We start from the raw sequence: 12,171 nt of genomic DNA, 5'->3' as shown, positions 1-12,171 counted from the left end.
TTCCACAGGCACTTTGCACATGTCGGCAACCGCTAAGTCTAGCCCTTCGGTCAAAAAGAAGTTAAAAGAGTCAAGATGCGGCGAAACGAGGTTCTGCAATTTTTCATTACTGTTGCATGTGCATAGAAAGAATATGTGTGAGTATAAATGAATGCAATAGTAGATTACTGGGCAGACGTACGTTGCTGCAGGCACCGAGCGCGAACAAGACGACGGGTTTGTAGAAGGCCACTTGCTGACGCAGGTCTTACTCTTTCTGACTTTCATCTTCAGGCTCTTGTCGCTTGCCATGACGACGTATGTCCAGTGCTACAAGTGAGGCAGATCAATGCGGAAGCGCACGAATGGAGGCACTCAGTGAACCAGCTCAGCCAGCCACACAAAAAACCTCATGCTCGTAAGAAATAACCCTTTATAAAATAGAAATATATATTTATAAATAAAGAGTGATGGTCAGTGCATTGAAGTAAGCGTATTTTTACTTGCAAGGTAAAGCGTTACGCCGCGCAGAGCCTTTTTACGACGTTACACAACACAGACGTGTGTAAGCAGCTTCATGCACGTCGTCATTAGCCCTGAGCAAAAAAAGTTTTGACTTCGGGAGCTTGGCCACACAGACTCTGGAGACATCGAATTACTATCAGAGTGGCGTCCAATGTCCGATGAAAGTTACACGGCAGTGTCTCGTCTTGATAAACAGCCAGAAAATTCGAAGAGAGCGATATTACCTGGACAGTTGGAAATTTCTGCTTATGAAGAAGAAAGCGAACAGCCATTCACTTGTAATTCAGAGAGAGATGAATCAGCTCCCTCGACAAGTAGATTGAGTATATCCAGACTTAATAATTACACGCCACAGAAGGCCGAGGTAAATATGCGCAACCATATTACGACAATGACACCATCGGGAACGGATGCAAGTGAAAATGTCGTGATGGGAGATGAAAAAAATGGTCCCTCTTCGACGCGATTGTCGTTTAAGCGAATAAGCTCTGGAAATGATCAGCCTCGGCTTTCGAGAGTTCATCCAGTTTTTTCGGATAGCATCTTCAGCGACGCACCAGAGAGCGATACCAGCCTCGATACTAATCTGGAAACAGTAGTGAAAACCAGAATGACAGTGCAGAAAATTTATGTATCGTCAAAAAATCTTCAGGCTGTGAAACCCGCTCGAAAGACACAGCACACAGGTGATCCTACCATTTATCACATGGTCTACTTTCGCACAAAAAAAGAGATCGAATATTTGTTTTTCTTGCCTCCAGTGTCACTCTGGGGTCGGCGACTCAACATCGCCATTTTTGTTCTCATTCTATCAGGGATTGCAGCTCTTGCCATGCAAACATGTGATGGGCCAAACTTTGGAAGTACAGATCCGGGGTACCCTTACTTGCCATCCAAGGAATTTCACGTTGTTTGCGACAATTTTTTCACGGGAGTTTACACCCTGGAGTTTCTTGGACGTATCTTTAAGACAAGAAAAATCCGAAGTCTGGTCAGAGATCCATGTATGTGGTTTGATTTGATTGGATTGTCACCATGGTATATTTCACAATTGCTGAAAGCTCTTGGAGCTGAAGGGTTCGATTCGAAAGTGAATTTACTCCGACTTGTTCGTACCATTCGACTGGCTTCCATATTGCGTCATTACGAGCAGACAGAGATTATTTATCAAGCTATCAAGGCTAGTTTGCGTCCTTTAAGCATCACTATGTTTTTTCTCTTTACCTTGGTTATGGTGTTGGCCACAGCCATTTATTACGCTGAGCCCTGTTTTAATGTTGAGACTTGCACATTTACTGACATATTCAACGCTGCATACTTTGTCATGGTCACGTACGTGTCTTATACGCATTTTTACAATTCTATTGACTAATCTTGAGCTGTATCAGGGTTGCAACTGTCGGCTACGGCAACCAAGTGCCATCCTTGAAAAATCCGGGGTCACTGATACTTACAATGATTGCCATGATTCTTGGGCAGATTTATTTTTCCATGCCTGTGGCAATCATTGGGAACAACTTCCAGCTGACATACGAAAGCTTTCAGCTGACCAAAAAGAAAAAGAAAGCTCGATTTCTTGATGCATCACTCGTTCCTTTTAATTCTCAAACATTCCACACTCACGCAAAGCGACTTTGTGATATTCAGTACCAAATATTGAATGTTTGGTCTGGTACACACAGCAATATTCTCGAAATCACGCGTATAGCCTCCCGATCCATTACATTGACTGTAAATTTGCTGGAGCTCGAAAGGAATTACCTGGAAACAATTAAGGAGGGTACTAACCGTTTGCTAGAGGCCCACTCAGAAGCTATTCAGTTGCTGCGATTATTTATTCCTCGACAGAGAACAACCTTCAACACAGACCTGACTTCTGATGGTCACGGTGTGCTGGGAAAGATGTATGTAACGGCAAAGAGAGCTATGACAAAGGCGAGGGTACTCTCGGCCCATCATCCAGTCATTTTGGACCCAAGTACCGCTTCACAAACGTTTCGAGGACGGATTTGGTTGCTTCTCGAAGTACCAGATTCGTCACGTTTTGCTAGCGTAGTGAATCAAACGATCATTGCAGTCGCCCTATTCAGTACCATGTTATTTTTTTCACAATCCCTTCGTGAGCTAGCAGCTAGTGGTGTGGAAACCCGCGGCTGCAAAGCCGTTGCTAAAAGTTACTGCCGGGACACTGGGGTGAATGCTATGGACCCTGCCTGTTTTTTGCGCTCTAATAATGGATCAAGTGATTTCACTCAACAAATTAGTTTCTCCTGCTTCCGTGAAACTGAGTCCAGGACTTGCTATGGAAATGGTTTAAATTTCGGCTCTTTGGATTCATCCGCACTGGCGTGTGTTGATGTTTTTTTTTCAGCGGGTGTTAATAGTGTGTGTTATCGCCCACAATGTCGGGCGACATATCGCATGATCTTTGACATGGGGCCATATTGGATATTCTTTGAATGGTGGCTTGGTGTTGTGTTTACATTAGAGCTGGTACTTCGATTTTATGTATCGCCTAACTGGAAACAATTTTGGAGAAATGTCTACGTCATTTTTGATGTCGTTGCAATCATACCGTTTATCAGTGAGGTGTTTGAACTGATTGTCACGCGTATACAGCCAGACTTCGCCATTGTTGCCGCAGGACCGTCCTTTTCTTCAACTATTCGTATGCTTAAGATTTTGCGCATCCTCAAGCTTACAAGGGTAAATAGTTAGTTTTTAATCAGGTTGTAGTTGAATTTAACACATCCTCTTTTGTATAGCATTTCCGTGGCACAAAATTATTAGTGTATACGGCGATGCGAATTTGGAAACCTCTCGTCATTCCGGTTAGTTTTTATAACCACATTAAACTTATTTGAACTCACGATTTATCGTCATAGCTCTTTTTCCTATTTACAGGATGTATCATAGCTGGCGCGTTATTTTACGAGATTGAACGTGGCAAGGAATGTTTTGTTGGGGAAATTTGTATGTGGTGGGACGAAAACGTTCTCACACCCGAGCTGGCATATGGACTTCCACTTGGGAAGCGAATTTTGATTCAAGATCGTTTAAAATCGACAATCATTGACATGATTCACTCAACTTGGCTCTCGTATACTACGTAAGGCATCGTAAATATCGTAATTTCATAATGTATTAACATGAAGCAATGTGCTTACAGATTGACATCGGTCGGTTATGGCGATCTCGTGCCACGAACTTCGATTGGCAAGTTCTTTGACATATTTGTCATCATCGTTGCTACTATTTACTCAGCGATGCCATTATCGCTGGTTGGCAAACAATTTTACGCCTTATACGAAAAACACATGGAGAAAATGATTGTCAAACAGGTGGGGAAAACTTGAGAAATTAAAAAGCGATTTGCTGCTCACTTGTCGTACGTATACTTAGGGTGGTTCGTCGGTGTCATGGCATACAAACAACACGATGACCATCTTGTCGCAACAAAAGCAAGTAACAAAGCCTCCCGCAGCTCGCGAACCTGAACCTTTTGCGCTGTCACCGGAGCATTTGGTGATTGTCCATGAGTTCGAGAGCATGAAGCTCACAATTTTAAATTTTCAACGCACATTGGAAAAAACATTTAAATCCTCGGACGACATTTTAGGTAGCAGCTCGACTTCCAAAGGCTGTAAGATTTTGATTACATCCAGACGCTCCATGGCTTCAGGGCCACGAAATTCAGTGCGAATTGATCAGACGATGGAGCTCAAGAGCATTGCCATTATGGTAGAATTATGTACAAACTAAAACTTAATTCATGTCTAACTTATAATGCAGGACACGCTGATGCGGTTTTCACAGGTCGTTGAAAAGCTTCAGGAAGCGCCGGTCGACTTTGAGGCTTCTGAAGAACACGACACTTTTCACAGCGATATGTTTTCTCAGTCACATTCACTTGACGAGGTTCCTCCATAGTCATGAAGACAAAAAATCATGGGCCGGAATTTATCAAGGCCACGATAACGTAAGATTGAATAATAATGTACATGTTGTGACCTAACCCGATATTGATAAAAGTTAGTCCATCCTGCATACAAATACAAATAATTTATCGACTCTGCCATCCCATTTATTTTTCGGATGGAATATGGACGCTTTGTTGTGCTCGGCTACAGCAGCTACCGCGTGGACATGGTTCGTCATCCACCCAATGAAAGTACGGACTTGATCTCGTCCTCATTTGGTCTCGCAGATGCTAACGACGAGGCGTCTTTGAGTCGCAAACGCTCGCTCGGCCAACTGTGGAAGCCGCTGGGTGGTCAGAATGCGCATTACGTGCTTAAAAAGCGAGCACGAGCTAACGGCGTGCGTTTGCGTCGTTTTCATTACGTTTTTCCGGTTCCAGAGCATAAGAAACATCGAGCGAAAGACCTCAAGAATGTAACCACACGCATCATGCAACGTATCGAGACGGCGCGGGCCGTTAACAACCAATCTGAAGGCGAATCAGTCTTGTCATACCTGCTGTGTCTTCCTATGAATGATCGAGACCCATGTACCAGTGTCACAGAATTTCATGCAGACCCCAATTTTGATATGTTTCAAATTGGTCGCATGCCATGCGCCCAAAACGACTTTGTAATCCCTGGGCCACGTGTTGGGGCGTCCGGAACGATATCACGCTATGCAGCGAGAATTTTGTGCTCACGTGAGCCACCATATGAGTGTTATATCTTTGCAGGAGGTTTCGATGCTGCTCGACGGATGAGCACAGCTGGTCATGCACTAAAACACTGCGCACGGTGTGGTGTCTGGTCGAAACGATTGGGGTCTGATCATATGTGTGTCGTAAAAACATTGATGCAGCAGTCACAAAATGTGGACAAAGTCATGGGCCAAAATGGCAACAATCACGCGGTTAATACAGTACAACATTATATTGATGAAACGAGTGAAGTTGGATCTCTAGAGCACTTCCAAGTGGATATTCAGGAGGCAAGAGAGCTGCCTGTTGATGGATTGACGAAAAATGGGGTTCGTGTGTGGCTTCCAGCTCACAAACAATGGTTCGAAGTGTCTGTGAATGGAAGATTGTATTCCATTGAGTCAAAAGCTGCAGAAACATCTTTAAATACACCATCGAGCACAAATTTAGACCGACGACGAAATGGCGTGACTTTGCAATCGCGAAGTGGTGCATTTAATCGACCAGCAACTGGTGCTCGAGAGATTCTACCTATTTTAACTGATGGGGCAGTGATTGATCTTGGAGGTGTGCAACTACAGTTTCAAACGTCATATCGCTCGGAACTTGAGAGAAATGTGGAGGGCAATGATCTTTTGGAAACACCAATTGTCTATAGACGAGCGACATTATCGTCCATTAGTACGCAACTAGAACGGTTAAATGTCCAGTGTCCAGTTCAACTGCATACCTTGCGGTTCAGTCGCACAGCTCCGGGAGAAAAAGTCCCTCTTGACCAGATACCGCATGTTTTTTCGGCGTGTGGACATGTATTTGGGTATGAAGAACGAATTGCTAATTCGCACACATGTCCCCTTTGTCGAACGCCAGGATCCCTTGTACAGCTGTTGCTGAAAGAGAATTCGCAATTTCAGTCGACAGAAGAGCAGCACGCGATTCCTGAGTGTGTGTTCAATCCATGTGGTCATGCCATCAGTACAAAACTTGCGCATCACTATTCAGCTTTGCTCATGCCAAATGGTCGCGCCATTTGCCCTTTCTGTGCAGTGCATTTAGATGTAAGAGTGCCATTTTCAAGACTTTATCTCTATTGCGAAGCTGAATAGACCAATAAGGCATTGGAGTGGAACAATGCTTTTCGTGGAACAACAATATTACAAGGTAAAGCTTGAAACCCCGCAAAATGCACGAACGTGATAGTAATATTTGGCAAGAATGAAATTATTTGCGGCTCTTTGAGTGATCTACACAAGCCATGCTTGCAACCCCTCTCTTGGTATGATTATTTGTGCTGCTAGTGGTTCCTGATTGCATAACATTTGCGTGATTTGTGCGACGCATACCCTTAAGCGTGCGAGCTTTCAGCTCGTCTCGGGTGAAGGGATGCATCCCATCATCCGTGTCGCCTTCATCTGACGAGTAATCGTTTAAGTTAGGCGGATTGATCTGCAATGGCTCTTGTCCCATAGGAGCAATTGGCCGAACGCCAAGAATCGAGTGTAGTTTTGCGACAGCTCCGTTCGTGCCACCTGCAGCACCAACTGCTACTGAAGCTGCTTGATCAAGAATATCACTTTGGACTTTGTTCGATTGAACATCTATGGCAACAAGTGCAGCGTATTGTTGCAAAATTTCGTTTGTCTTTTGCTCAATGACACCCAAATAAGTCATCAAATTGGCATCAGTAACATTTGAATCCCCCACCAATTCAACCATCAGATGAGTATTGCACTCAATCTTCGTAAACAAATGGTGAATGGCACCTTTGATCGCATCAACACGCTGTTGCGCTTCAGCACAACGAGCTTCGCACTTTTCAGCCGCCTGTTCGGTGTGCGCAAGTCGCGTCTCGAGATCACACAGCACCTGTTTATGCTGCCTGATGTTTTTACCTTCTCTAATTTCAGTTGCTGAGTCAGTGTTGCCACTCAGACCACGTTCTTCGTCACGAAGTAGTTCATTCCATTCTTCAAGCTTCTCAATCTCATTATTTTGTTCGTTGACATAATTGAACAATGAAAAATTCTGGTCTTCTTTCTTGATGAAAGAAGTCACAAGTTGATCCAGATCGTTGATTTGAGTTGCTGCTCTGATCTTCAAAAATGCATCTTCAAAGTTCTGCACACGTTCAATTGAGACTTGAACATGCACCTCTTCCTTCGCCATCCCCCACGTCCCCTTTTGCTTCTTCTGCTTCGTCTCAATTTCATCCTCAAATGCCACAATTCCAGCACTTTCACCATTCAAAAAACCACGTCGATGCTTCGCTGAACCACTTGCATGAACTTTACTTTTTTCCAGCTTTTTTGTCAATTCGGACAATGCTCGTCGATGTATATCAAGTTCAGCACGGCTTTCATCTTGAAGAGATCGCAACTCAATTTGCGCAGCGTCGCGCTGTTCGTAGACTTGGTTGCTTGACTCAATTGTTTGAGCCATTTGCCGCTTCTTTTCGCCATGTTCGCGCTCTAATTTGCGATAAATAGTATCAAACACCACCCGCTCTCTTCTCAAGTTGTCAATTTCTTCACGCAATACTTTATTCTGTGCGAGAGTCTCATTAAATTTCATTAACGACTTGTCCAAGCGATTTTCAAGAATCCGAATCTGTTTGTGTACCATTTGTTGATTCTCTTTCGCAGCATTAACGCCACCCATGTGTTTTTTTTGGTGTAACACTTTGTGTCGCATTATTTGGATCTGCTGCGTTAAAGTTTCCAACCTCTTTGCCTCGCAAATATTCTTACGATTGTAATTGTCAAGTTGGTCGCGCAAACGATTGACTTGTTCTTGTTGTTGAGCGATTGCCCCTTCGTTCAAATGACGCTCTGCCAGACTTAGTTCGGCCTTCATGTCTTCATTATCCTTACGAAGTTTTTCTATCACCATTTGTTGTCGCCGCATCACTTGGTGAGTCTCCTCCGCATACACTTTTCGATTCAATTCCATATTGCGGTATTCCCGTTGCAACTGTGTCAAATCCGCTCCAATATTGCTTCCGGTCGACTGCATCTTAACATGAAATCGACACCTTACAAATATTCTTCAACCCCTTTTCTTGAAAAGAGTAACGGAATTCAATTTGTCGGAACGACAAAAACAAAAATACCTACAACTGTAGAAATGGTACTTAAGTTAATTAGGTTTCTTATTAAAAGATTGCTGCTTGTCGTACACAGTGCACACGAGACGATCGTACACATTCTGTTGAGACTGCAACCGCTTGACATGCAGTGCAAGTTCAGCGTATTTGTTTTCAAGTTGCTCTTGCTTCTCGACAAGTTGCTGGAAGTTTTCAACAAACCTTTGGTTGTCAGCGCGCAATCGCTCGGCTTCTTTCTCAAGATTCGATAGTACCAAGTGAGTCGCTGTTGTCTCTTTCTCAAAAGGTGACGAGACTACTTGAATGTCACCCATGGTGACAGTCACATCTACTGGTCCCATTTCAGTCTTTTTCTTTTTAAAACTGGGTTCGCTTAATTGCATCGTGGTGACATTGACCCTTTTTGGGATCGTGGTTGTTACAACCGGCACCTGTTTTCTCTGCGCTGCCAGGCAACTTTCCCACAACAAGTCGATGAATTGGTCTCGTACTTGCATTCCAAAGACACTCTTCGGTCCAATTTGATGCTCACATGCAGCTTTTAGTGCATTAATTTTAACACGTGCTAAACCTGCTCGAAAAGCAAGGAACCCACACGATGTTTTACATGTTGCTAAATAGCTGCATACGTCACAATCCGATGTTGCCATTTTGTCGGCTATACGAAATGAATTTTAGATTACGTGATTTGTTGCTGTAGACTATATCACAAATATACACATTTTGCGACAATGTTTGAACATTTAATCTCTCGCCTCACAAAATCAAAACTCGAATGCTGCGCCAAGTGACCAAGTCGCGGCGTCTTGTGCGCTACTTTGCCTCAGACGCCAAGGAAGATGCTGCAAAGTCCATCTCTACGCCTGCTCCAATTGTTGTAAAAAAAGGTGGAAGCTCGTTTATGCAGCGCATCATGTCGTTCGGTGTTGGTGTGGCAGTGGGAGCTGGATATGGACTTTACGTACTGTCTGAAGACGTGGAAGAGTCCACACAGCAGATTCAGCACTCTGTGGGAAATTTAAAGGATGAAATGATTGCACAGAATGCGTCGCTTACGAAGAGGATTGAAGCGCTGGAGAAGAGACAGTAGATGATCGATTGACTACAGGTAGTAACGGTGAAGATAGGAAGAAAAATTCTGAGATTCGCTTACTACTTCAGTAGGGTACAAATCTAAAAAACTAAGAACAGTGTACACTGTTGACGTTGAATGGAGCACATATATAATTTTATCCGTACGAAATGGTAGGGACAACTGTTGCGTCAACAGCAGTACGCTTGACAAGTTGTTGCAAGTCTGTTGAGACCAAGTCGTACACCTTATCAGCAAGTTGCATAGATGTCAGAGCGCTGCGTAAGGCCTCAATGTCGTTCCGCAGACTTATAATAACCTCGTCTTTCTCCTCTTGCTGCTTGAGTAAAGTCTCAACTCGCTGCTTGTACATATTCAGCTCGCGCTGCAGTGCACAAAAGATCGCAACGTAGCGTTCCTTTAGTGTCTTCACGTCCATTCGGTCCTTGTTGTCACTTGCCATAAATTCTTCAATCGCTCTATCTATACAACTTGCATCTATCATTTCTGGCATTTCTGCAACAACGCTTCCGCCGGCGTTGCTGCCACTACCTAAACGACTCTCTAACTCACTATCACTCGAGTCGCCAGTGCTTCCTCGACGACGCAGCACTCGCTGTCGTATCTTGTCTTCCTCCTTACAATTTGAACTTACCGGAAACATTCGTTCGCTGAGATGTTCCATGGCTTCAATAATGTGCAAGTCAGGGATATCGAGAATTGAGATACGTTTTGAAGCGCGAGGTAACATCTGATACTGGATTCCCATCTTGTGAGCATTGCCAATCAGAGCCTCAGCATCCATGAGTAGAGAGTCATCGATACCTTCAACTGGATGCCAAGTATCATTCCCAATGCTACTTGCTTCACTCGGTCGCCGGCTTGAGCTAGGCGACTCATCAAGCTCTTCAACGACTGTACTGGTGGCGGTCGATTCCGGTGGGTTTGAGCTGAAAGCCTGACTCGTCCTTCGATTCCATGGCAATTCGTAGTCTGGTGGAGCAAGTTCCTGCGTCTGCTGGTCGAAAGTAAGAGAAGGCGTGTACAACCTCAGCATGCAACTCAATCCCAGCAATCCGCCAAAGTTTGCACTAACACCTACTCGCTGCTTTTTTGTTTCGTCCTCTTGCGCAATCTTTCGTAGCGTGAGCATTGGCGACAAGCCTCGAGCCAACGCGTCGTGTGTTGTTTCATCTGCCACTGCCATCTTGCAGAATGCACGTAAAGTAAGAACGATAATATCCCGCACCGTATTAGACTCGGCTCGTAGTCGAACATAGCAGCCTGCAGCCAAATGAAGATAAAACTCATTTGGAGTACCGCGTACCATTTCGAGCTACAGTTAAGTAACATCTTCAGGCATTTTAAGCAAAAATAACAAGAGATTGACAGACCTGTACATCTGACGTATATAAGCTTTCGAAGGGCGGAATGAGCGATGATTCACACGTTAATCGTACTCTTCGATCGTCAATTAATAGTGTCCAGCTTTCCTGTAGATAAATTAACACGACGTTAGTCGACTTCTTGCTCGTTTTCGTTACCCGGAAGTCGTACTCTCATTTCCTCCTCGTTAACATATTCACTGCCGTCTTGCATCGAGATGCTTTGAATTCCCATAAATAATACCGACTTACGCTCTAGATACATCTCGACTTTACTGCGAACCTCAGGGTCTTCTTTAATTGGTCCGTACTCTAGCATCTTAGTTTTCAGTTCGTCTTCGTCTTCAATCATGACTTTGACAAGTATCCTAGCGCCAATATCATCAGCCGTAGGTGTGTACCACTCGTCGCAAGCTCCAGGAATGACCTGAAAGTTGTCCTGATCACCTACAGCTCGAAACCACTGGATAGCCACAGGGTAGCAGCAGCATTCCGACCGCAAAGGCCGTCCCAAGTACGTCAGCACATGCATATGAGTGTGGTGTATACCACCTTGCAGCACACAATTCTCTAGCACGCGTGCAACAGTGCAAGTGCCGACACAGTCACAGCGGTCAGTGTTGTGACGAAAGGCGGAATTTTCTGTGCCATTGAGGCTTGGAGCCGATACAGAAGACATTCTAGAAGTTGGTGTTGGTGCAGATGTGGCATTAGAACGCTGTGGAGAAGGCTCATCTAGTCGGGGAGACGCAGAGATGCCGCGCTTGAGCGAATCAACCCAGCGACTACGCATATTGGCGCTGTTAGAGAACTATGCACCGAAACGAGCTGCGTTCAATATGGCGACGAAAAGGGGCGACCTGTCGGAAGAAGTAATTAGGCATATTGACCAATTGAAAGAAATTGATTTGATAAAATGTGATTTGAAGCGATACCGGTAAAGTCTTAATGAAGAGCGTAATATGGAATAGAGCCTACTACCATGTATTATCGTGGACAGTAAACATAAATATCGATGGAAGATAGTCACTCACATAAAAAAGCACGCGAATGTACGTTGGTCCTCGTATCATGCTAGCGGTAAGGCATTGCCTTTAATCCGGTTTTGTGGTCATTTGGTTTATATAGATAACTCAAAGTATGCATTACACACATTTTCTTACAGCGTCTGTAAGCACAACATCATTCATCAAGTCATCAAACTAGATTACAAGTTCATCAAATAGCACGAGAAATCTTCCTCGTTTTCACTATTTATTAATTTGGAGCACTCAAATCTTGAAGTCTATGATTAGCTACAATGTTTACGGTGACAAAATAATGTCTTAGAATAAGTACTTAACTTATAACTATAATTACACACAATGTGCAATGGAATCTCTGAATACTAACGGATTTTTACGAATAGTGATCGGTCTTTTATTTATTAGTAGCCTCAAGAAACCGG

At 43.9% G+C, this 12,171-nt stretch overlaps 7 protein-coding genes across 7 annotated transcripts in view; 3 read left to right on the top strand and 4 right to left on the bottom strand.

Annotated features, from left to right (window-relative positions):
• PHALS_03621 (dna-directed rna polymerase i subunit) overlaps nucleotides 1–291 on the bottom strand; it is a gene marked incomplete at both ends in the record, with an annotated part of 306 nt that extends 15 nt beyond the window's left edge. The window contains 2 exons of the mRNA XM_024717864.1: nucleotides 1–109; nucleotides 182–291. The exon at nucleotides 1–109 is cut by the window's left edge and continues 15 nt beyond it. Of these exons, the coding sequence (XP_024583321.1) occupies nucleotides 1–109; nucleotides 182–291 (219 nt within the window). The remainder of the gene's footprint in view (nucleotides 110–181) is intronic.
• Nucleotides 292–655: 364 nt separating this feature from the next.
• On the top strand, nucleotides 656–4,540 carry PHALS_03620 (voltage-gated ion channel superfamily; the record flags this gene model as incomplete). Its single annotated transcript, XM_024717863.1, has 9 exons — nucleotides 656–1,836; nucleotides 1,893–3,210; nucleotides 3,270–3,335; nucleotides 3,390–3,613; nucleotides 3,674–3,845; nucleotides 3,907–4,245; nucleotides 4,297–4,422; nucleotides 4,473–4,483; nucleotides 4,537–4,540. The coding sequence occupies 9 exons, from the start codon at nucleotides 656–658 to the stop codon at nucleotides 4,538–4,540; spliced, it is 3,441 nt and encodes a 1,146-aa protein (XP_024583320.1).
• A 59-nt stretch (nucleotides 4,541–4,599) lies between these two features.
• Nucleotides 4,600–6,270, top strand: PHALS_03619 (pellino protein; the record flags this gene model as incomplete). The annotated part of the gene is made up of 1 exon (XM_024717862.1): nucleotides 4,600–6,270. The coding sequence occupies one exon, from the start codon at nucleotides 4,600–4,602 to the stop codon at nucleotides 6,268–6,270; it is 1,671 nt and encodes a 556-aa protein (XP_024583319.1).
• A 115-nt stretch (nucleotides 6,271–6,385) lies between these two features.
• Nucleotides 6,386–8,176, bottom strand: PHALS_03618 (uncharacterized protein; the record flags this gene model as incomplete). Its single annotated transcript, XM_024717861.1, has 1 exon — nucleotides 6,386–8,176. One exon carries the CDS (start codon nucleotides 8,174–8,176, stop codon nucleotides 6,386–6,388), a length of 1,791 nt encoding a protein of 596 aa, XP_024583318.1.
• Nucleotides 8,177–8,299: 123 nt separating this feature from the next.
• PHALS_03617 (uncharacterized protein) lies at nucleotides 8,300–8,917 on the bottom strand (the record flags this gene model as incomplete). Its single annotated transcript, XM_024717860.1, has 1 exon — nucleotides 8,300–8,917. One exon carries the CDS (start codon nucleotides 8,915–8,917, stop codon nucleotides 8,300–8,302), a length of 618 nt encoding a protein of 205 aa, XP_024583317.1.
• Nucleotides 8,918–9,042: 125 nt separating this feature from the next.
• On the top strand, nucleotides 9,043–9,357 carry PHALS_03616 (uncharacterized protein; the record flags this gene model as incomplete). Its single annotated transcript, XM_024717859.1, has 1 exon — nucleotides 9,043–9,357. The coding sequence occupies one exon, from the start codon at nucleotides 9,043–9,045 to the stop codon at nucleotides 9,355–9,357; it is 315 nt and encodes a 104-aa protein (XP_024583316.1).
• Nucleotides 9,358–9,496: 139 nt separating this feature from the next.
• On the bottom strand, nucleotides 9,497–11,517 carry PHALS_03615 (uncharacterized protein; the record flags this gene model as incomplete). Its single annotated transcript, XM_024717858.1, has 4 exons — nucleotides 9,497–10,357; nucleotides 10,442–10,675; nucleotides 10,734–10,832; nucleotides 10,897–11,517. The coding sequence occupies 4 exons, from the start codon at nucleotides 11,515–11,517 to the stop codon at nucleotides 9,497–9,499; spliced, it is 1,815 nt and encodes a 604-aa protein (XP_024583315.1).
• Nucleotides 11,518–12,171: the final 654 nt, after the last annotated feature.

Source organism: Plasmopara halstedii (genome assembly GCF_900000015.1).
Source record: "Plasmopara halstedii genome assembly, contig: Scaffold_2386, whole genome shotgun sequence".
Classification (NCBI taxonomy): domain Eukaryota; phylum Oomycota; class Peronosporomycetes; order Peronosporales; family Peronosporaceae; genus Plasmopara; species Plasmopara halstedii.
Note: the sequence above shows the minus strand (reverse complement) of the source record. Positions and strands in the feature narration are given on the sequence as shown.